The 26,002-nt window shown below is 43.5% G+C and overlaps 1 protein-coding gene across 1 annotated transcript in view; it reads right to left on the minus strand.

Moving 5' to 3' along the window:
- Positions 1-26,002, minus strand: part of ths (thisbe) — a 485,206-nt gene that overhangs the window by 124,254 nt on the left and 334,950 nt on the right. The window contains exon 2 of the mRNA XM_067139002.2: positions 18,245-18,290. Coding sequence (XP_066995103.1) covers positions 18,245-18,290 — 46 coding nt within the window. The remainder of the gene's footprint in view (positions 1-18,244; positions 18,291-26,002) is intronic.

Raw genomic sequence — 26,002 nt, forward strand, 5'->3', positions numbered from 1 at the left:
GAATTCATCCTAGCGAGGGCCCATCCTCATAAACGCGCAGGTCGCCTTTAGACATCTACTTGAAAAAGCTGCGCCAGGCCTCTATGGAGGCCACACGCTGTTAGTAATAATACTTACGTTAGTGAAATGCTTGAATGTTAATGAAATTGTAAACGTATTACTTAGATGCGGACCCTCGTCTTAGAGGAAAAGAATACACCGAGCCGCCGTGTCTCAAGTTTTGAGAACCGCTGCTCTAGTCCATACCCGCTTTTTTAACAATCCCAGCACAGACACAAATAAATATATATAGACACTACTTCAGGCACCACAACTGTACAGATTACATACAAATTTCAAGTAGACAGGGCTGTTAACACCGATGTTCCAGCCCCACTGAAATGATAGACACGTGCTGGATACGACTGCAGATGGAGTATCAAAAGTTATATTGACCTCATCATAACGCCAAACTTTGTAGTGCAAACGTTTAAAGCAGTTGATTCTAAGCTACCGGCATAATGTGTACGTTCCAGACTGAGCCCAGTGGCATGAATGAATCGTGTGGTTTGTATTCGGGAGATGTTTTCTAAGTCATCAACAGCAGGCTTCAAGATGGTTTTTCGATGTTTCCCACTTTCACACCACAGAAATATCGGGGATGTACGTAATTCCTGAGAACAGCCGCTATTTTCGAAGTCCTGGCTACTCCTCCCCCACTAACGACGAAAAGATTCGAAAGTCGGTGTCACTTTCATCAAACATAGGAAAGACCGAATATGAGTTATGAACTACGATATTGGAGAAGGTGGTTCACTTCGAGCGTGTTTAATTGGCTTTCACCGAGGATTACAGTATGGTTCGAGATATCGGAATAAGGTGCTGAAAAATTATTGTTGTAAATTCACAGTTGCGATCTATGGTATTTTGTAGGCAACAAGCAAGATCAAGCTGGCTCCGTAGTTTAGGGGTAGCGTGATGGCCTCTTATCCGTAGGCCTCGGGTTTGATTCTCGGCCAAGTCAGCGAATTTTAGCTGGATATGAGGACCGGTTCGAGGTCAACATAGCCTACGTGATTACAATTGAGGAGTTTTCTGACGGTAAGATAGAAGCTCCAATTTACAAAGCCAAAAATAACGGCCGATAGGATTCATCGCGCTGACCATACGGTACCTTGTAATCAGGCTGAGCAACGGTCGCTTGGTAGATCAACGCCCATCAGGGCTGCTGTGCAATGGCGTTTACCTTCAAGCCAGATTGAAGAACATATTAAGAGTAGTTCGAAGATCTCTTCTTTAATCTTTTGTTGCAATTCGCTTTAAGTCACACCGACACTGAAAGGTCTTAAGGGGACGATGGAATAGGAAAGGAATAGGAGTGTGAAGGAAGCGGCCGAAACCTTAAGTAAGGTACAGCCCCAGCATTTGCCTGGTGTGAAAATGGGAAGCAACGGAAAATCATTTTCAGGGCTGCCGACAGTGAGATCGAACCCAATCGCTCGGTTGATCTGTTCCTGATGAACCAAAATATTTCGGAGGTGATAATTTCTTCTTCCCACAATTTTCCGAATTATTTGAGGTCGTCACTGTACAAGGATTAAGTTCAGCTTTACAGCCGGATGCTCTTCCAAACAAAAAACCCTCTGCGGAGGGAAGTATTTACTAATACGTGTTTCAATGGTGGTTAGTAGTATGATGTATTGTGAGTAAATGATGAGCATGTATGAAAACTAACACAAATACTCAGTCCCTGAGCCAGAGGAAATAACCAGATGTGTCTAAAATCCCTGCCCAGGCCGTGAATCGGACCGAAGTTCCTCTGAACCGGAGGCGGCTACGCTGACCATTCAGCCAAGGAGCCAGATAGGAGTCAAAATTCGGGTGCTCTCTTTCTTATTCCTTAACTAGTCGTACTGGACACGAATATAACAGCTAAGATGCAGATGCAGCTAAGGGAATATGGTTCTGTGGGAAGAAATATAAGTGTGTATGCCGCCTCAGACCGAAGGCCGATTGAGTCTGCTAGATATTCACCACCAGCTGTCACAGATAATTTAGACGTCACAGAATAGGCGCAGTAAGGAAGTGCAGAGAATTGCAGTTTCCTGTTGCTTTCCTCCGCAACCCAGAAGGTGCTGCTATACGTCAATCCATTGAGCCCACTGCAATGATACACCAGCCGCCCTGTGAGTTATGTTTTCACAGTATTCGCCACAGAGACTGGCTGTAGGAGACATTTTGCTAATACCATTGTTCATACTTCTGCTACTTACATACAGTATTGTTAAAGCCATGGATGAGACTGGGACTCAATAATGAAAGTAACAAAACTTATATAGACTGTACCAAAGACACAGTGCACTTCAAACACTGTATATCACCAGAGATCGATCTAGGTGAGGTAACGAACATTAGAAATTTAAAAAAAAGGATTTTTTTTTTTTTTTTTTTTGCTATCTGCTTTACGTCTCATCGGCACAGATAGGTCTCATGGCGACGATGGGAGAGGAAAGGCCTAGGAATGGAAAGGAAGTGGCCATGGCCTTCAGTAAGGTACAGCCCCAGCATTTGCCTGGTGTGAAAATGGGAAACCACGGAAAACCATCTTCAGGGTTGCCGACAGTGGGGTTCGAACCCCCTATCTCCAGGATGGAAAAAGAAAAAGGAATGAAGTTGTACGAAATTGAACGATTCGGCTGAGATATGATCTTGCGATACGGATAAAAGTGGTAAGATACTATTAAATCAACACAATCGTTTTATAATCCCGTTTATATGCGCCCTAAAAGAGAAATCAACACCAGAGAGTAAATAAATCGGCCGAAAAGTTGAAGAAAAGAAGAGAAAGGCTGATACTAAAATGGCATTCAATACTTAAGTATTACGTCCCACTAACTACTTTTACGGTTTACGGAGACGCCAAGGTGCCGGAATTTAGTCCCGTATGAGTTCTTTTACGTGCCAGTTAACCTACCCACACGAGGCTGACGTATTTGAGCACCTTCAATTACCACCGGACTGAGGCGAAGTCAAACCTGCGAAGTTGGAGTCAGAATGCCAGTGCCTCAAATGTCTGAGTCATTCAGCCCGGCAATATTTAATGATTTTTATGTAGGGAATGGTAGGGGAAAGCGAAAGGGACTACAGTGCTACTAGCAATAAAATGTCCAGAGACACTTTGTTTCTTCACGGGGACTTACAAGTTGAACGATGGAAGGAATGGCATTCTAAAAGATGATGATGATGATGATGATGATGATGCTCCTTGTTTGAAGGGACTTAACATTTAGATCATCGGGCCCATTCTAAAAGAAAAAGTGTAGCCTACATACAACAATAACAGAAGCGTCCGTGGCTCAAACGGCAGCGCGTCGGCCTCTCATGGCTGGGTTCCGTGTTTCAAATCTCGTTTACTCCATGTGAGATTTGTGCTGGACAAAGCGGAGGCGGGACAGGTTTTTCTCCGAATACTCCGGTTTTCCCTGTCATCTTTCATTCCAGCAACACTCTTCAATACCAATTCATTTCATCTGTCAGTCATTATTCATTGCCCCAGAGGAGTGCGACAGGCTTCGGCAGCCGGCACAATTCCTATCCTCGCCGCAAGATGGGGGCGTCATTCATTCCATCCCTGATCCTGTCACTGACTGGAAAACAGGTTGAAGGTTTTCACAATAAAAATAATAATTGCTTTTTACGTTCCACTGATTACTCTTACGGTTTTCGGAGACATAGAGGTGCCGGAATTTAGTCCCGCAGTCCTTTTCCTTGCCGATAAATCAGCCGTTATGAGGCGGGCGTATTTAAACACCTTCAAATAGCCTACAACCGGACTGAGCTAGAATCGAACCCGCTAGCTTGAGCTCATAAGAAAACCAGCGCTCTACCGTCTGGGCTACTCAGCCCCCGGCAAGTATGTATGTATAATGTTTCATTCCAACCCAGGGTAAATTTCAGATACATATCAAACAAAACCCAAACAAACAAACCCCACGGCACTACAACCCTTGAAGGGCCTTGGACTACCAAGCGACCGCTGCTCAGCCCGAAGGCCTGCAGATTACGAGGTGTCGTGCGGTCAGCAAGACGAATCCTCTCGGCCGTTATTCTTGGCTTTCTAGACCGGGGCCACTATCTCACCGTCAAATAGCTCCTCAATTCTAATCGTGTAGGCTGAGTGGACTTCGAACCAGCCCTCAAGTCCAGGTAAAAATCCCTGACCTGGCCTGGAATCGAAACCGGGGCCTCCGGGTAAGAGGCAGGCATGCTACCCCTACACCACGGGGCCGGCTTAGAGACATATAAGCACCACTGTAATACCAAATTCCTTGGCCGCGGTTTATTGTGGGAACCTTCTTTCTTAATTAACAGATTTAATATCTATCTGCTTCTAAAAGGAAGCCGTCACAAAGGCTATAAAGCAATAGCAGCGAGCTTAATGAATGTGTTATATATGGCAGACGTATTGGCCCCACTTGGTAGTGGGAGCACGCAGAGCAATACGCCGCCATCCCTGGCACACGCCGACACACTTGAGCGACTCACAGAGTGACGGACTGAATAATAATGAAAAGCGTTTAACGTCCCAGTTTTTGAACCGAGGCTAATCGGAACTACTTAATCTTCGATTTAACCCATGTCCCTTAGTAGATGATATATAATGTAACCCGACCACATGGACAGCAACTATGTTCCGTTTATTTTCCGAAGTGACTCATGTCCAATGCCTTTATAGTCGAAGAAAGTGATCACCAAGTCCCCTTTCTCTAATATGTTAACTTTTTTGTACAGTTCTCAGAACATACCCTGTTGATTAATGTACAACTACAGCATGTTATTTACAACGTAAAGCTGAACAGGCAAATGTTCCATTATAATTCGTAGGCAAGTTAGAAACTACTATTCCTTTACACATTATTCCAAAAGAAGTGGACTTGCGAACTTATGTTTCCGCTAGCATGCATTCCACAGCCAGGTAGCGTTCTCCTACAACGGTCAGTGCAATAATTTAGCTACTCTATCAGCAGAAAAATACTGAATGAGATGTCAAGATAGGAAGTGCCCGTAGTTCACCGTGGACAGAAAACCATAACCAATCATGACTGTTGGTTGGCGTGACTGCTGTTATTGTGATCACTGCCACGAAACATCAAGCTTTGTTTTACATGGAATCCGAACCATACGGACGTGATTTTTCTATTTCAAAATTCCCTCGTACATTTGCGGGATTCGAACCTCGGTTGCTCTGGGGAGGTCAGTGACTATGCCCATAGTAGCCCCCACCCCCTCTCCTCCTTGTGTTTAAATTTATAATAGCTATAACCATGTTCCGTCTTCTAAGCAAACTATTATGCAATGACTCCTCTGAAAGAAGAAAATAATCTCCTCACCTCATTCTTAATGATTCCTAACATGGAACCTGCAAATATCTAAAGACAATGGGCAATGCCTCCACGTTTCGTCTGTTACAATCGCTGACCATCTGTAAGTTCACAGCGCTCTTTCCGCAATAGAAATAAATGAAACCAAAGCCGTTTCCGGAAAAAAAAATGTTATGAAGGCCCTGGAGGAGTGAAAGGTAAATGCTTCCATTATCCCGAACATCAGCACTGAAATGGAATGCCGTATAGCTTTTAGCGCCGGGAGTGTCCGAGGACATGTTCGGCTCGCCAGGTACAGGTCTTTTGATTTGACGCCCGTATGTGACCTGTGCGTCGTGATGAGGATGAAATACTGATGAAGACGACACATACACCCAGTCCCCATGCCACCGAAATTAACCAATGATAGTTAAAATTCCCGGCCCTGCAGGGAAACGAACCCGGGGCCCCTGTGACCAAAGGCCAGCACACTAACCATTTAGTCAGGGAGCCGGACAGCACTGAGTGATGCAGATTCCTTTGCCCTTTTTCCGGCCTCCTCCGTTCCCAACAAGAAAGTCGTAGTAGGGTCGGTAATGTCCAAGTCTACGTGCTCTTTCAGAAGTAGTAGTCCCATTTATCACTGTTTTAACTTCTTGACCAGAAATACAAACTGTATCGCTCCACGTGAATTGTAAAATATCGTCGCTGCCGGGACAAAAACTCCTATGTGAAATATTTCAGCTTAGAACTTTGGCCGGCAAGGTTCTGTCATCAAAGGTGCAATATTGTGTGAATATCGTCAAGGCATTCTCGCTCATCATAATGTATTTGCTGCGGGTCAGTAAATCTCCAAATATTTTATCACATACGAGGTTTTGTCCAGACATGTCACTAATATCCCAAGGATCCATGTTCATGTGAGATTCTTCACGAAGGGATATTATATCTTCTTCCTGGTCTCTCTTACCCAATTCCTTGAGCTCGGCACTTCGTGTGGATTTGGCCTAGATTTACGGTCGAATGCCCTTCCTGACGCTAACCACATGTGGAGGGATGTATCCACTATTACGTGTTTCTGTGGTAGTTTTTTAATTTATTTTTTACATTTTGTTTTACGTGGCACCGACCAGAGGCGTAGGGGCTACTTGACCGAGGCGGTAAAGCGTGCTCGGTTCGCCCGGAAGGACGTGGGCTCGAATCCCCGTCAGGAAGTCTTAAAATTTAAGAAACGAGATTTCCACTTCCGGATGTGCATATGGCCCTGAGGTTCACTCAGCCTACACAAAAAATGAGTATCAGGTTAATTCCTCGGGGCAAAGTTGGCCGGGCATAGAGCTAACCACTCTATCCCATCACGTGCCGAGGTTAACAATGGTGGAAGCCTTTACCTTCAACTCCTCCAAGGGCCTTCATGGCCTGTACGGAGGTGACTTTGCTTTGCTTTTTCGACCGGTAGCGTAGCCAGGATCGACCGATAGTGGGGTTTATGATTACAAAAACAATGTTGGTAGAACATATGAAGGTGCTTCTGAGTGTGTAGTACGCGCGTGTATGAGTGTCATTATAAGGACACTATACAAGTAAATTATATTAATATTCAGACTGCAGTACCGGTACACTACACAATCTTACATTAAAATACAGAACAAGAACAATATTATCAAGGTGAATAGTTTTACGGCAAATGGTAAATCCTTTACAATCTAAAATACAATTTCCGAGGATTCTTAGGAAATAGATTCAAGAGATCTGTCGGTTTTACAATTATGTCTCCACGAATGGCCGAAAGAAGCAACACATTGAGTCGATTATCACTTGTTTAACTGTTAGTTTCTGTTTATTTTCTTTTGTAAAATATTCAGTGGGGAGAGGGGGCGGTCATAACCCCAAGTAACTCCCCGTTAGCTACGCCCCTGGCACCGACACATATAGGTCTTATGGCGACGATGAGACAGGAAAGGGAAAGAAGCGGCCGTGGCTTTAATTAATTAATTTACAGCCCCAGTATTTGCCTGGTGTGGAAATGGGAAACCACGAAAAACCCTATTTAGGGTTACCAATATTGGAGTTCGAACGCTCTATATCCCGAATTAAATTTGTGGTACCGAGCTCGATAGCTGCAGTCACTTAAGTGCGGCCAGTATCCAGTATTCGGGAGGTAGTAGGTTCGAACCCCACTGTCGGCAGCCCTGAAAAAGGTTTTCCGTAGTTTCCCATTTTCACACCAGGCAAATGCTGGGGCTGTACCTTAATTAAGGCCACGGCCGCTTCCTTCCCACTCCTAGCCCTTTCCTGTCCCATCGTCGCCATAAGACCTATCTGTGTCGGTGCGACGTAAAGCAACTAGCAAAAAAAATGTGGTAGTGTGGTGTGCTGTGTATAGATGACTAAATGCGCTCTAAGACTGAGAAATTAATTGCACGCAGTTAGCGTTCCCAGCCCGACAAGGAAAACCTGCCGTGTCCTCTGAACCGAAGGTCGTTACGCTGACCATTCGCTTTGTGTTAAGGAGCTGGACAGGAAAGCAAAATAATCTGATTTTCATTATTTACCTTGTCCTGCTTTCTGACAGAGAGCTACCGGGTTGAGGAAGACAAGTGGCAGCGGACATTCAACACGCACGCACTGCCAGTCGTGGCCCTGGCCGGGACTGCAGGGGCAGCCTGATGTCAATAGGTACAGTCACCCGCACAAGACCAGTTACTGTCGGGGCATCAAAGGCTCAGCTGTAAACGGCAGACTAAGGAGTTAAGAGGTCAGAGGCCGGTTACAACCGTTCTTGAATCTTATAGTCGTAGTATATTATAATTACAGTTGCATAATAATAATAATAATAATAATAATAATAATAATAATAATAATAATAATAATCACCGAATGCGTTGGCCGTGCGGTTAGGATCGTGCAGCTATGAGCTTATATTCGGGAGATAGTGGGTTCGAAGTCCACTGTCGACAGCCCTGAAGATAGTTTACCGTGGTTTCCCATTTTCACACAGGGCAAATGCTCGGGCTGTACCTTAATTAAGGCCACGGCCGCTTCCTTCACACTCCTAGCCCTTTCCTACCTTATATGTGCTAGTGCGACGTAAAGCAAATTGTAAAATAATAATAATAATAATAATAATAATAATAATAATAATAATAATAATAATAATAATAATAATAATCTTGGACTGAAAAGCACACATCGAAAAAATTTAAGCAAAAGAACACAAAATCATAAGGAAAATTCTAGGCTCAAAATTCATAGGTGAAAAAGCAGACTCAGTTACAAAAAGAAAAACAATACTGTTCACCGACAATCACAGTGACAATAGAAAACGCAGAATACAATTCTACGGAAACATAAGAAAACGAACACTGTAAGGCTCACAAAACAAATAATCGAATTCTGTGAAAACAGGAGTAAAGCAAAAACAACCACTAGGAAATAGATCGACGAAATCGACAAAGACTTAAATTGACAGAAATCACACAAGAAGACTTCTGATACAAGAAGATATTCAGATTGGTAGGAAACACACAAGAAGACATCTGAAACAAGGAGATCTTCAGGTTGGTAGGAATATCACAATAAGACCTCTGAAACAAGGAAATCTTCAGACTGGCAGGAATCAGATCCAAAATTCACGAACTGTAAGCTGACCAAGAGAACATACCGAAGGAATCGACAGGGACAACTTAAATCATGGAGAGAAAATAAGCCAACAACAAAAGAATGAAAAGGAGTATCAGGACAATGCAAGGCAAACAAACGCCTCTAAATGGCCTTTTTGAAAATAATAATAATAATAATAATAATAATAATAATAATAATCTTTCACTATAGACCTTAAAAGTGAGGTTTCACGAAAATTACCACAGTATTCTAACTACTGTCTTCTAAGTCTACACCTATCTCTCTTACCCTCCCTGGTCGTGACCATTGTCCTTCTGGCTATAAGATACTCCCTTCACGATGTTATTGGTTCTACGTCCCACTATCTATTTTTACGGTTTTCAGAGATGCCAAAGTGACGGAATCTTGTGTCGCGGGAGATCATTTACGTTCCAGTAAATCTAGCGACTAGAGTCTGGTATTATCAAATCCTACCGGACTAGGCCGTGCTCGAACCTGCCCGCTTGAGCTCAGAAAGCCAGAGCCCTACCGTCTGAGCTACTCAGTTCGGCGTCCAGAGCTGAATGGTCAGCGTTCTGGCCTCGATTCACAGGGCTCAGGGTTCAACTCCCGGCTTGGTCGTGGATTTTAACTAGGTATGGATTGTTTCTCTGGCTCTTCACGTACATACAGCACACCACAAGACCCAACCACTACATAGAACTGTCATCAGAAAGGCCATTCGGCAGTAAAACTGGAGCAACTAACATGATGTGGGGAGCAAAATAAAATGAGAAAAAAGGCCATGAAGAAGATGACGAGATATGTCAAATTCTCCTTCATTCAACTCGCATTAACCCATCCCCGTAACCACTTCGTACTGGAATTCATCCAGGTTGTTCATTCATAAAATGGCCGTTACATCTACGTTACGAATGCCCTCCAGCTGCCGTTCCCACCGGTTCATACCGGCAACCATTCTCGCTGTTTTTTATGAACAATACTTTAGCTTGAATTACATGTCCCAAGTCCACCTAACTTTCGCTCTCATACAGCGAAATCGACCTGAAAACGGTGCGGTTTATGACGTTTATTGACTTTCACTCAGGTATACTCTTCTTTTTCCATGTGGTTAGGTGACCCCTGACATTGGTATGGGAGAATAGTTGATTTAGAAAGAGCCTTGAGACCATACAGCAGTAAATGTGACCTAAGCCTAAATGGCTTCTGCCCACAATTAATGGATGGAAGGAACAAAGGTCAATACGCCTGTTGTTGTCGCAAGAGAAAATCCCTCATAACCCTGTGACTGCAAGGGTTCTGGTGCCAGGTGTCAGGCCTGTTGTATTATGTTAACAGATCCGCCTGTTTCAATACGTTCGGTGCAATATACTGTAGATAATTATTTAAAATATCCGCGGATAACCATTTTGCGGATTCAGATAACCATTCGCGGACGCGGATGCGGGTGCGGATGGAGGAAGTGTAAATGCGGATTCGGATATTATTTTGTATATCCACACAGGGCTCTACCTATAGCCTACTACGACTGTGGAAAACTACATTTCCTTGATGTGCCACATGGACATCTGCTCCAAATTTGAGTTCTCCTGGCATTCAGTCATTTAAGATTCCTTCCCAAACAAAATCAATTTCGTCTTGGAAATGCCCATTGCCATATTACGTACGCTGTCTTTCTTTTCAAGTTCGAAATCTTAGGTTGCAAGATTTTGACAGCATTAGCTAAACTAAATAACACTTTCTCCTAACACAGTTCCACCCTACCATTTTTTGGCTATCAGTAAACGATGCGCGCCGGCCCCGTGATATAGGGGTAGCGTGCCTGTCTCTTACGCGGAGGCCCCGGGTTCGATTTTCGGCCAGGACAGGGATTTTAACCTGGAACTGAGGTCACGTTCGAGGTCCACTCACCCTACGTGATTACCATATTGAAGAGCTATCTGACGGCGAGATGGCGGCTCCGGTCTAGAAAGCCAAGAATAACGGCCGGGAGGACTGAGTAGCTAGCGCTTGGTAGGCCAAAGCCCTTCGGGGCTGTTGCGTCATGGGGTTTGGTTAGTGCAATGACTTTCTAACTGGATGACCCAGGTTCGAGTCCCCATAGATTTCGTGTTGAAAAATCACGTGGCGTCAGGAAGGGCATCTGACCTTAAACCTCGAGCCAAAACTCAAAATGACGAGGGTGGTTACAACGACCCCAGAAATATCACAGATTAGCTGAAAAACATTTTCTCTTTTCTTTAAATAAACAATCCATAAAAGAGATAATACGGCTCCTTTTTTGATTGATCAGTGTAATATCCTTTGGTTCATAGCATGCCGGGTTCGAGTCCCAGCCGGGTCGGAGATTTCAGCCGCGTCAGGTTAATTCTTCTACCTCGGAGGTAGGGTGTCTGTGGTCGTCTTAGTGCATATCTTCATTTACACACAACACATCAAATTACCAACAACAGAAATACGTAATTGTGAATACATCCCTCGACAAACAGTAGAGGTGGCATCAGGAAGGTTATCACCGAGGGAGTTGGCCGTACGGTTAGGGTCGCATAGCTGTGATCTTGCATCCAGGATCTTGTGGATTCAAATCCCACCGTCCGCAGCCTTGATGATGGTTTTCCGTGATTTCCCATTTGCAAGCCAGGCATATTCTAGGTCTGTACCTTAATGCCACAGCCGCTTCCTTCCCAGCACTAGCCCTTTCCCATCTTTACGTCACCGAAAACCTTCAGTGTGTTACTGCGATGTTTAACCACTAGAAAAGAAAAGGATGTCTACCGGCCATAAAACTGGGCTTAATCCACATTACTGCCGACCCCAGATAACTGGTAACAAGGCCAGGATGAAAAACAAGATGATCCATACGAGCAATAAGTCCACTCCTTGGCCGAATGGACAACGTAGTGGCTTTCAGTACATTCCCGAACGAGTCACTCGGTTAATTCCGCTGACTCGGGGACTGTATACACACCGAATTGCCAACTACCACAATACTGGAATACATCCCAGCAAATAGGGTTGCACCAGGCCATAAAACTGTGCCAAGTCAAAATGTGTGTCACAGATCGCACATGCAAACACACTAGCATTTGAGAAAACGAGCAGTGAAAGGAAGATCCATGTAAAGGATGAATATTACATCTTTGCCTAACTCCTCTAACTACCTTAAATCGAGACCTCATTTTACGATTATCGCCGAGCAAATTGGCCGCGTCATCGGAGCCTAGAAGTTATGAGCTTGCATTCGGAAAACCGTAGGTTCGAACCTCACCATCAGCAGTCCTGACGATGTTCTTCCTTTGTTTCCCATTTTTACGCCATACGAATACAAGAGTTGAGGCCATTACCTAAAGCCACGGCCACGTCCTTCCTATTCCTAGACACTTCTTACATCATCGTCGCCGAGAAACTATCCGAGCCAATATGACGTTAAGCCATTAGCAAAATAATCACTCTTGCTGTCAATTTTCACTGCGCCCTTATAGAACGACAAATGCATTTAATTTCTTACGATTACCTATCCTTGACCCCATGAAAAATGAAATGGCGTATGGCTTTTAGTGCCGGGAGTGTCCGAGGACAAGTTCGGCTCGCCAGGTGAAGGTCCTTTTGACACCCGTAGGCGACCTGCGCGTCGTGATGCGGATGAAATGATGATGGAGACGATACATACACACAGGCCCCGTGCTGGAGAAATTAACCAATGATGGTTAAAATTCCCGACCCTGCCGGGAATCGAACCCGGGACCCCTGTGATCAAAGGCCAGCACGCTAACCATTTAGCCATGAAACCGGACCCTTGACCCCATCTCAATAAACTTCGCTTTTATAATGTCCCCGTAGTAAAAATATGTTTACAAAGAATTGTATGACTGGTAGACGCTTTTCCATCCTTATCGAATATATCTACTCGACCAAAACAACCCAAGGATGACTCAAGATTCGGACATGATTCAACAACGACCACAACACTGAATGTTGCAATTTCCTATTGTATCACAAAGCGTGTGTTAATGCGTACAATTCAGAAAGTAGACAGAACATCTTCTGGACAAAACAAATAAAGAAAATATTTTCTCCGAGATCAGCAACTTCATTTTCCCTTAAATTCTGGTACATGTGGAATAGTATCCAAACCAATCATTTTAAATATAAAAATAATCATTAATCGGTTGAATATGACAGAATAAAATTCTTCTTCTTAATCTGTTTATCCTCCAGGTTCGGTTTTTCCCTTGGACTCAGCGAGGGATCCCACCTCTACCGCCTCAAGGGCAGTGTCCTGGAGCTTCAGACTCTGAGTCGGGGGTACAACTGGGGAGAATGACCAGTACCTCGCCCAGGCGGCCTCACCTGCTATGCTGAACAGGGGCCTTGGTGGGGGATGGGAAGATTGGAAGGGATAGACAAGGAAGAGGGGAGGAAACGGCCGTGGCCTTAAGTTAGGTACCAGCTCGGCATTTGCCTGGATGAGAAGTGGGAAATCCACGAAAAACCATTTCCAGGATGCCTGAGGTGGGAATCGAACCCACCTCTACTCAGTTGACCTCCCGAGGCTGAGTGGACCCCGTTCCAGCCCTCGTGCCACTTTTTCAAATTTCGTGGGAGAGCCGGGAATCGAACCCGGGCCTCCAGGGGTGGCAGCTAATCACACTAACCACTACACCACAGAGGCGGACCAGAATAAAATTACGCTGTTTTAAATTTAATTTTCGCTGGTAGTTTAACGTTGCAGATCAAAGGTTTTCAACAGTGAAAGGATGGGAAAGGGCTAAGATTTGAAATGTAGCGGCCTTGGCCTTCATTAAGATGCAGTCCCAGTATTTGACAGGTATGAAAGTGGGAAAGCATGGAAAACTATCTTTAGAGCGGGCGACGTTTTATTCGAACCCACCATCTACTGAATACAAAACTTGAATATTAAGAGGAACTCTAAAGCATATTGTATGCTTTGTTGTGAGTAATGAAGCAGGTTAAAGAAAAGGTTCCACGTCACGTCTTCACTGCCACTTTTTCCTCTTTAGGAACACTGGAGTGTTCAATATGTGGAACCAGGCAGCTGTGGCATGCCGTCAATCAGAAAGTAATTGATGTGCGTAAAGCTAACCGCTGCAGTGCAGCTTTAGTAGCTATTAAACAAAGTGCAATACCACATTCCTTTTGTCCCTTAAAGCTTGTCGCCTAGAGCATTCAGTCACACCCATGGCGGCGAGGGAGTACGCCTCCTCACGTGCCTTTCACAATGTTTATCTAGCACTCTTCAGTGCACCTACCACATCCCCACTAACTGCAAGGTGGTTTAAATTTCAACCTCTATCTCTCCGAACACTAGGAAAAGATGGTGCAGTCAATGGCGAAGAGCAAATTGGATGAAAATCAGAGCGGATTCAGACCACAAGAGGTGCTGTCACGACCAGATATTCAGTACGCGTCAAGTAATTGAAGAATACTGCGAGAGGAATAGAAAGTTGTATTTGTTTCAAGGATCTAGAAAAGGCATGTGACACAAGACCAAGGGAAAAGATGCTGGGCACACTGAGGGATTATAGAATCAGCGGTAGGTTACTATAGGCAATCAAATGCATTTGCGCTCAAAATCAGGTCACAGTGAGAACTGATGGTAGAATTAATTCTTGGTCTGAAGTAGGTACAGAGGTTGGACACCTATTTCAGCTTTATAGTTCATACGTAGTTTACATGGATCATTTACTGAAAGATACAAAATACCCAGGAGGAAATCAGTCGAGTGAACGTATAGTAAGCAGTTTGGTCTATGCCGACGACTTAGTATTAATGGAAGACTACGAAGAAAGCTTGTAATCTAATATACTGGGGCTTCAAAAATAAGTGTTGCGAGTATGATATAATCATTGGCATTCCCAGACTAAAATCATGTCAACTGCGAAGAAACGGAAGAGGACTGGGTGTCAAGTAGGGAATAAGGTTCCTTTTCGTTATCTGTTTCATGTCGCACCGACACAAACAGTTTTAATGGCGACGATTAGATGGGAAAGTGATAGGACTGGGAAGGAAGCAACCGTGGCTTTAAATAAGGCAGAGCTGCCTGGTGTGGAAACAGGGAGCCACAGGAAACCATCCTCTGGTCTGTCGAAAGTGGTTTTTGAACCCACTGTCCCCTGAATACAATCTTACATATACATAAGCCGAACCGCACTGACAACTCTCACGGTGGAGAATACGAAACTACACCAGACAGATCATTGCTTGTACCTAAGATGTGTATTCTTTCAGGATGTCCTTATAATAAGTGAAAAAAATCAAGTTGTAGCAAAGCTAATGCAATGAGCTAGCAGTTGCGATCATCGCTATTCTGCAAGAAAGAACGGAGATCACGGACACAAATATTTTTGCATCGACCTGTTGTCAGACCGACTTTACTGTACGGAAATGAATGCAGCGTCGACTCAAAATATCTTGGGCATAAGTTGCAAGTAACGGGTATGAAAGCAAGGAGAATGACTGCTGGTGCAAACAGGTTGGAAGAATGGTAGGAGGAAACTCGCAATCAGAGATAAAGGCTAAGATAGGAATGAATTCGATGGATGAAGCTGTGCATAAAAACTGACTTCGTTGGTAGAATAATGGACTCGGTTATAGAGGGTAAGCCCCACCTGCGTGGTAAGAGCTAAGCCGACAGTAGCTTAGCTATTGGTAGGACTTCCCATGCCCGGCAGATTGAAGGTGGTGACCCAGACCAAATGAGATATCCTGTTCCTCCAAGTTAGGGGTTAGGAGTAACAACTCACTCCGGAAAATGCATTCGTTACGAAGCTCAATGACAGAAGCTGGACGGGTGTTTGGACAGATGCAGGGAATGTAAAAGGACAAATGGCATCAGTTGGGATTCCGAGGTTGACAGAGGAAGGCACGGGACAGCGCATTACGGGCGGAAGTAATGAAGGAGGCCAAGGCCCTTCAAGGGATTTAGAGCTATGGAGCAAGTAAGTAAGCAGACAGTGTGACAGAAGCAGAGGGAGGCCAAGGTGATGATGGTTAGAGTCAGTTTTCAATTATTTAACGGCAAGAGTTGTGGAAATAAACAAGGCCACAGAGCCATTTGCAAATAGAGGATTGTGGAGGCGCTCACTTAATTCAGAGTCTTGGAGACTAAGGGTTGGTAGGTATGACATTCTATAAGTCTGATGTATGCATATGCAGGATATATTATACATGTATACATTTTCATTATAGACTGTCATGCGTTTCAACATTCTGTTTGCAAGCCTTTGGAAACGAAAAATCTCTACGCATCTTAACAAAGTGCAGTGTTTTATCTAGAGAGTGGCAACAGATAAATCAGAGCACAACTGATGAATTACCCTAAGCTGGAACTTAATTGTGGTAGGGTGGTCAGTTCTTTCTGTTCCTCCTCTAATCAGCTTTATATGAGCTATCAGTTCAAGGCCAGATCGCCATGGATGTTGATTAATATAAGAATTTCATGCTAACTGATTTTGCTTAACATAGAATTCTCGAGGTATCCGATGTTTCAACACAGTTATGCCTGTGAACTTTAGTTCCGTTTACCCTAAAATAATTAAATTCAAAGTTTAACTACTGTCTTTAGGTCTTACTTTAATTCTTTTCTCTCATATATTACGTAGCCAGGTGAGGTTAAAAATGTACAATTCAATATCTTGGACTCTGAAGAAACATACACAGAGTACGGCATGTAGATCAGCATTTCAATTACTGTAAGGATGGACTGACGGAGTAGCATAAATGATTAAGCCCTCATCTACTGTGTTCATGGTAGCGGAATCAAATCAGGATACTGTCACCTAGAATTACAGGGTGTTTCAATGAGCAGAGAGCATGTTTTAATGTTTAGTTAGGAGAACTTTTAACCCAGCAAATGGAGAGGGGAGATATCTTCCGGGTCCTATTACATACATTTTTTAACATGTTGCTTTACATCGCACCGGCAAAGATAGGTCTTATGGCGACGATGGGATAGGAAAGGGATAGGAAAGGGATAGGAATTGGGAAGGAAGTAGCCGTGGCCTTAACTGAGGTCCAGCCCCAGTATTTGCCTGGTATGAAAAGAGGAAACCACGGAAAAACATACAGTGGTCTCGAACCCACTATTTTCCGAATGCAAGATCACCGCTGAGTGACTCTAACCTCACGGCTAACTCGCTCGGTCTATTAAATACTAACACGTGGTTCAAAATTTACACCTCACAAATACAGCTCATAGCAATACCGACACCAATCTCAGTGGTGTAGTACGTTAGTCGTTTTCCTTCCGTTTCCAATATAGCGTGTTCAGTCGCGGCTGTGGTCGGTGGTATTTTGCATGGTATAAATGGGGCCAACTAAAGGGCAGTTAAATAATAATAATAAGAAGAAGACTATCTTATTTTCCCAGCTAAACGATGACTCGACCGAGAATTGAACCCACGGCCCTCTAAATCGGAGGCCACTTTCTTGCGCATTTTGCCAGGGAGTGGGACCAGTGATAGAACACAAATTCACAAACACAGTATAGCCTATGTATGGGGCTAATGACTAGGATATCCCATGACTCTTAAAACATTTCCCTGAAAATAAACTACTCGAGAACACAGATTGAATCGTATTGGCAGTCTTCTGACATAAATATCGTAGAATAATATGTTACGGTGGTGGATAGGAATGGAACTTCATATTCTTATTATTATTCCGCCACTTTTTCAACACGCGGGTGGCGTCGTGGTTACGACCTGCGTCGCGCATATGGACTTGGCCTTCCCCGTTGCCAACACTATGTGGAGAGATACATTTACTACTGCGTGTTTCTGTGGTGTTTGGTAGTGCACCGTGTGTGGTGTGAATATGGAGATGTGTGTATTTAAATGAACACGAACCGCAAGCCAGACGAACTGACCCAACCCGGCTGGGAATCGAACCTGGGACAATCCGAACAGAAGGGCGTGACATTGACCATTTAGCCAAGGCGTCGGAATGGGAATAATTAAACATGGGCGAGTAAAGACGCCAGGTTCCATACATGACTTTGAAACAGACAAAGCATGCACTTATCTTTCAAAATATGACATTTTACTGGATAAAATAACGCTATTGGTAGAGTTTTCTTAAAATTAACAGACGATGTTCAAAAATACTGAGACACGCCTGCATGTTAAGAACAGTATTAAAATTTCGTAAGAAAAGTCTCACATCTTCACCAATGAATAATTCAAAGAATCCCTTCAAGGGAGAGATAATGGATTTGAGCATAAGTAAGTATTGGATTTATTACGTGCAAATGTTTTACTTACCATCAGGAGACACAACAACTTCGCTGAGACGGCAAGCTGTGGTAACCTGAAAGAAAAATAAAACAGTTAGTTTCTTTTCGCATTGCATAAATATTTTTTATATACTGCGTATTGCCCAAAATATGGCTTCCGATTGAGATAGTTAAATAAAATTCAGGAAACTCAATCGTCAAAAATGACCAGTGTTTAAGCTCCTGTGCGGTATGGGATCCCATGCCGCAATGGGAAGCATCTTATACATATTGTTTGATTTATTAATAAAGAATAGTTAAAAATCATCATACGAGACATGCTGTTCACTGGTATTTTGGAGAGGAGAGTGCGATCAATGATGAATAGTAAGCTAAATGAAAACTAGTGTGGTTTCAAACCACAGAGTAGTTATAAGGACTACAGTACATGTTCAGTATGCACCAAGCAATTTAAAATTGCTACGAGAGGAATAGACAATTATGCTTATATTTCGTAGAATTAGAGAAGGCAGAGTGCAGAGAGAAAGGAAGTTAGCGATACTACGGGATTACAGCATTAGGAGGAGATTATAACAAGCAACCAAATGTATTTATGTAGACAATTGTGCTGCAATTATAATTGACGGTAGAATGAGTTCTTGTTACAAGGTAGTTACGGGGATTTGAGAAGGCTGTAACGTTTCGCCATTGCTGTTCATTGTTTACATGGGTAATTTACTGACAGGTATAGAATGGCAGGGAAGGATTCGGCTGGGTGAAAATGTATAAGTAGTTTGGGCTTTGCCGACGAGTTCGTCATAACGGCAGACTGTGCTGAAATCCTGGAGTCTAATAATTTGAAAAGAGGTGCAATGAGTAGGTTATGAACATTAGCTTTCCCAAGACTAAACTGATATCAGTAGGAAGAAACCTATGAGGATTGCATGTCAGGTCGGGAATACAAAACTGGAATAGGTAGATCATTGCAAATACTTAGGATACGCATTCTTCCAGAATCGTATTATACTAAGTGAAACTAAATCAAGGTAGAGCAAAGCTAATGCAGAATGTGCACAGTTGAAATCAACGATATTGTGTAAGAATTAGGCCTAAGTGAGTTAGTCGAATCGTTTATATCTGATTGTTTTCAAACGGATAACCCTGTACGGGAGAGAAAGCTGGGTAGACTTAGGATATCTTATTAATAAGTTGGAAGTTACATACTTGAAATTAACGAGAATTATTGCTGATACGATCATGTGGAAGAGTGGTAGGAGAGTGCTCGGGATGAGGAAATAAAAACTAAATTAGGAAAGAAGCGTAAATCAGCTTCGGCGGTGGGGTCATGTGGGATGAATGGAAGAGGATAGGTACACTGGAAAGATAATCGACTCAGCTATGGAGGGTAATAAAAAAGGGGAACCAATTAATGATGGTTAGACTCAGTTTTTAATGATTTAGGTATGCTAAGTATGGAAATTGACGAGACCACAGAGCTACAGCTTGTCCGGCGAGTGGTATGGTATGTTCTTTGTCGCGATTCTGCATTGTCTTCGAGGTACCGTAATGATGGGAAACAAGAATATTGAAAGTGCCGTAGAAAGTATCCCAGCTGGGCGTTGAACCGTAGTCTGTGTCCCCTTTAACCTCGCTTATCTTTCAGTTACGATGCATTCGCCATTATAGGCTTAAGACATTCCATTCCACCGGATTCATGACCAGATAGGAGAAATAGCTTTTTCACTTTAGACTTTGTCCGGCTCCACGGCTAAATGGTTAGCTTGCTGGCCTTTGGTCACAGGGTGGTTCATGCGTCCATGAACGTACGATTTGCTGGTAATTTTTACTTTTTTCGGTACCTCTCTTATTTGTCTGAATTTATGTTATATGTTGTTCTTACCTTACCGTAATTGTTTCGGTTTGGTTGCTTTTCGTTAATTTATAAGTTTCCTTCGACGTGCAATCATGTCACAGGTTACACAAACACTGCTTGCCTATTTTTCTTTCCCCTCTTCGCTGCCTTACGTCATTCTTTCTTGCTTATTGATTGGTTGCGTCACCTTGACATGACTGTTTACGTCACCGGCAACTTTCTTTTTGATTGGTACCGAAAGTGTATTCTTCCGCGCTTTTCTCTCTTTTCATTGGTCATTTTTGTTATTTGTCTTTAGCCTTTGTTATATTAATTAATTGGAAATTTTTAATATATTCTTTCTGGACTCCATTTCCCTCACCATTTTGTATTTTTTGTTAAGATTTTACATGTACTGGTTTGTAATTCTTTTCGTTAGTCTTACAGCACTATATTGCGTCCTATCTGGAAACTTCTACAGCGCTATTTAAGGGATACCTCAATCCAGTTCTACAAGAATGCAGCCCTTACTCTCAACAAGATTTCACCGTAATCGCTGCTCCACGGCAGTCTGAATGGGCTCTTTCCGTCCAGGCTGAACTTCGCCGCACACACTGAAGCCGGCAGCTTGTTGACATGTGTCTCGCTTCACCTTGCTGAAGGCCGTATACCCCGGGCCTGGCTTGCTTATTCGATCTGCGACATGTCAAGACGAGCGCTATTTCTGCGGTTACGTGCCAGATGCGACCGTGCTGGATGCGACCCGGCCATTATTGTGCCAATAGCGACCGAGCGGATAAGCACCGTGCAGCATGCGACCCATCAATCACTTACAATTGATCTGCATTAAGGGCTGTCACCAAGTGGCAGATTGCTTATAAGTAGCTAACTTGGTCTTTTCTAAAATAAAGTTCTGACACCGTTGTTAGCAGGTTCGAGTGCCATTGGTCGAAAGAAAAATATAATAATATTGCTGACTTTACGTCCCAGTAACTACTTTTATGGTTTAAGGAGACGTCGAGGTGCCGGAATTTAGTCCCGCAGGACTTGTTTTACGTGCCAGTAAATCTACCGACACAAAGCTGACGTATTTTAGCACGTTCAAGTACCACCGGACTGAACCAGGATCGAACCTGCCAAGTTGGAGTCGGAAGAACAGCATCTCAACCGTCTGAGCCACTTAACCTGGATGAAAAAAAATTCACCATCAGAATGTTGGCCGGCAGGGTAGGAAAGTTGATGGTGGACAGTTTCTAATCACTAGATTGCATGCTAAAAGCCGAGATTCAAATCCAAATCTTTTCGCAGTGTTCAAATGGAGTGAGGGGATATGATGCTGTTGATGGTGATTCGGCCGTCGGATGGAGACGTAAAGCATTGAGCAGACCCCTTGGTATTATTCGAGAGGAGCAGGCTACGTGCCGAAACTTGGTTTCATCTCTCCCTACTTCATTATCATAATCCCACATCCAGACGCGCAGGCCGCCCAAGGGAGTCAGGTAGAGAGACCTGCACCAGGCAAGCCAAACACGTCCTCTGACACTCCTGGTATTAATAGGACACAATAAATAAGTAGGCCTAAGTCGTGAATAATTTCAGAGCATTAGGGTATTTTTTATTGCTAGTGGCATTACGTCACACCGACACAGACAGGTCTTAAGGCGACGATGGGATAGGAAAGGGCAAGGAATGGGAAGGAAGTGGCCCTGGTCTTAAAGTACAGCCCCAGCATTTGCCTGGTGTGAAAATGGGGAAACCACGGAAAACCATCTTCATGGCTGCCTACAGTGGGATTCGAACCCACTATCTCCCGGATGCAAGCTCAGGGCCGAGCGCTTCTAACCGCATGGCCAACTCGCCCGGTAAAAAAGTAAACGCAGCACCATGTTTCGTATTGTAAAACCAGTTTCCCCCAGAAGTGTTATGTAAAGTAGGGGCACTAGCTGCTTATAGGACTTATTGAAATGGCATTGCACTTCGTTTAGCTTACCTTATCTTGGGTGATGACATAACTTATCAAATGACAATTTGTTTGTCAACGCCGGTCGCATCCGGCACGGTTACAGATTATGCGGTCGCTAGTGGCACGGGTCGCATGCGGCACGGTCGCATCTGGCACGCCACCATTTCAGCACTACTGAAGCAGGCATGACCGGCGCGTTTAATTTTCCATGGAATTATAGTTATCATAGCCTGGACTTTGTATTTTGCCCGAAGCTGTGATCCAAACTCATGAACTTTGTACTACTTTCGGCCAGCCATGTCTATTTCTCGAAGACGACTATTTTACTGTATGCAGCTGGTTTGCCTCTCAAGAATTCCAATAGCACTGCAGTGCGGTACTCTTTAATCGCTGGTCTCATATTTGGAAACCATTATTTTAATCATCACTTTCTTGTGGATAATTTGGTGCTGTAAAATCTTGCTTAAATTTAGAATCTTTGTTAATTTATCGGTCTTGGAGACCACTTTTTCTCAATTCTTGATAGCTTTAATATCTAGTCATGACTATTTATGTAAATATCGGTCTAGCTTGGACTAGCCTTCAAACTTAATATAAGTAATTATTTCAGATACTCTGAATTTTCGTTAGATTTCATAAGACAGCAGTCTTTTTTATATTTATTATCTTTTGCACAGCCGGTGGCCTTTTTTCGGCTCATGGATATGTGGACACTGTTCTGATCTTAAAACTTAGTTATTGCTAATGTTCAAAATCATTCGAATTACTTATTGTTATTTTCTTGAAATTCTAATAAATGTTGTAACTGCTGATCCCTCTATTTCTCATTTCCCGAGAAACTTGGAAACCCTCTCCGGCCGTTCCTTGTTTTCTCCACAGGAGTTACGGGTTCTATTCCCGGCAAGGTCGAGAATTTTAACCATAATTGGTTAATTTCGCTGGCACGGGGTCTGGAGTATATGTCGTCTTCATCATCATTTCATCCTCATCACGACGCTCAGGTCGCCTACGGGCGTCAAATCAAAAGACCTCCATCTGGCGAGTCGAACATGTCCTCGGACACTCCCGGCACTAAAAGCCATACGTTATTATACTTATATGCCTTGACTTAATTTGAATGCAGTATCCAATGTACGAGGCGGGACAGGTTTTTCTCCGGGTACTCCGGTTTTCCCCGTCATCTTTCATTCCAGTAACACTCTCCATTATCATTTCATAGCATTTATCACTCATTAATAAATCACCTTGGGAGTGGCGACCCCATTGTAATAACAGCCTATATATGTTTCATTCATTACATCCCTGACCCGATCAATGACTGGAAAACAGGTTGTAGGTTTTCATCCAATGTACGACTAGAATGAACACAACTTGAAGTAACTTATATTACAAAGAAAGGAAACCTTTATTTACAAAGAACTATTCCGATGAAATTGGTGTGATATCTGTGATGGGCACCAGCGTTGCTAACGATAAGCCCTCAAATAATTATTATCTTCATATGATGTAGGCCTACGTTAATACTTTAACAGCAATACAAATAATAATGTTATTAGTTTTACGTCTCATTAACTACTTTTAGACCGAGCTCGATAGCTGCAGTCGCTTAAGTGCGGCCAGTATCCAGTATTCGGGAGATAGTGGGTTCGAATCCCACTGTCGACAGCCTTTCCGTGGTTTCCCATTTTCACACCAGGGAAATGCTGGGGCTGTACTTTAATAAGGCGAAGGCCGCTTCCTTCCCACTCCCAGCCCTTTCCTATCCCATCGTCGCCAGAAGACCTATCTGTGTTGGTGCGACGTAAAGCAAATAGAAAGAAAACTACTTTTAGGACTTTTGGGGACGCCAAGGTATCAGAATGTTGTCCGAAAAGTGTTTTTCTTTTAAGTGTCAGTAAATCTACCAACACGAGGATGACTTGTTTGAGCACCTTCCATTACCACCGGTCTGAGCCAGGCTTAACTATACCGGGCGAGTTGGCCGTGCGCGTAGAGGCGCGCGGCTGTGAGCTTGCATCCGGGAGATAGTAGGTTCGAATCCCACTATCGGCAGCCCTGAAGATGGTTTTCCGTGGTTTCCCATTTTCACACTAGGCAAATGCTGGGGCTGTACCTTAATTAAGGCCACGGCCGCTTCCTTCCAACTCCTAGGCCTTTCCTATCCCATCGTCGCCATAAGACCTATCTGTGTCGGTGCGACGTAAAGCCCCTAGCAAAAAAAAAAAAAAAGGCTTAACTATAGTAATACGAGTAATCATTATTATGCATGTGATGCCAATCCTCAGACACAGTTGCTTAGTCGTTTCCATGTTCCAAAGGTAGCAGATTCTCTCCCGACTGAGATCTGTGGCATTTGAGGGTGTTATAAATGCTACAAATCCGTGCCGTTGGCCTTTGACACGTTAAAAAATATTCCTGCGGGGAGCGGCCGGAAAGGCCTGGAAAAACAAGCCCATAGTACATACGACAGGATTATATTTGGTTTACTTCGCACGGACACAGACAGGGCTTAGTTCTGGTGGCAATGGGGTAGAACAGGGCTAGGACTGTGAAGGAATCGACCGTGGCCTTAATGAAGGTACAGCCCCAGCATTTGCCTTGTAGACAGACAGGTACTCCCAGAGTCAATACAAAATTATTAGTGTTACAGCCACGTTACACAGCTACAAACAATCAATGATTTAGTGTGCTACACAAAAGGGTGAATGAAATAAACCACGTGCGGCCGATGACCTCGATGTTAGGCCCCTTCAAACAACAAGCATAATCATCATCGTCATCATCATCATCAGATGAACGTAGGTTTACAATACAAATCATCTAATATGGTTTTTGTGTAGACTTTTGTCATTATTGTGTCATTTATTTCCTCTCACATCCTTCTTTCATATGTTTCACGTTAGTTTCTTACCAGTTACCTAAACAATCCATGACATGAATTTTATTACTTTGTTTCTAACATCGGGTATTTTCATTTTATTTGAGTTTCCAGAGCGACGTGGTTACGTGGTTTGGGTCGCATAGCTGTCAGCTTGCATTCGGGAGATAGTGTCACACTGCCGGCAGCTCTGAATGTGGTTCTCCGTGGTTTCCTAGCCCTATCTTGTCCCATCGTCGCCATAAGACCTGTGTGTGACGGTGAGATGTAAAACAAATAGCGTAAGAAGACATTTGAATTGGTAATCCACTACAAATTAATTTGGAACTTGGAATTTGGAAAAGTTCACTGTTGACTGTACTTTAAGTCTTTATTTATAATTCTTTCCCAATCCTCGTCTCAGTTAATGCACATGCTGTCTGCCAGGAAGTCAAAACAATTTGAAACGCGATTTCCACTTCTGAAGGGGCGGATGGTCCAGAAATTCAGTCAGTCTACACCAAAAATTGAGTACTAGATTAATTCTTGGAGGCAAGGGCGGCCGTACATAGAACTAACCACTTTATCCCATATAGTGCCTAGGTTATGGATAGTGGAAGCCTCTCCCCCGAGGACCAATGGTCTGTATGGGGATGGCTTTGCTTTTGTTTTATTGTTTTCCTAATATCCCAACCGCTACCATTGGACCTAAAAGACGTCGGATTGCTGGAATTTTGTCCTCAAAAGTTGAATCTTTAACGTACCCGTATATCAACATAAACGGAACTCTCACACTAAATGTCAGCTGGCTGCACCAGGATTTGATCTTCCTAACTTGAGCACGAGAGGTGAGTGTCTAACCATTTATGTTACTGAACTGGCCTATATAAAACGCGTAGTACGAAAGAAAAATCAAATCACCAATCAATGGCAATGGCAGGCTGTCTCAGTGTTCCAACCACGTATCCACGTAATGCCTAGCATGACTTCAGGTGGGATGACGTTATCCCATTAGGCAGTCGTCTGTCGGTAGGGATCCAGGGCATACGGGCTTGTGAACCAAGGGATTCAGTTTTAAAAAAATAACCGTGGTGCAACAGTTCATTTGGGGCTTGGTCTATCAAGACGACTTTCA

This window comes from Anabrus simplex, chromosome 2 (genome assembly GCF_040414725.1).
Source record: "Anabrus simplex isolate iqAnaSimp1 chromosome 2, ASM4041472v1, whole genome shotgun sequence".
Classification (NCBI taxonomy): Eukaryota; Metazoa; Arthropoda; class Insecta; order Orthoptera; family Tettigoniidae; genus Anabrus; species Anabrus simplex.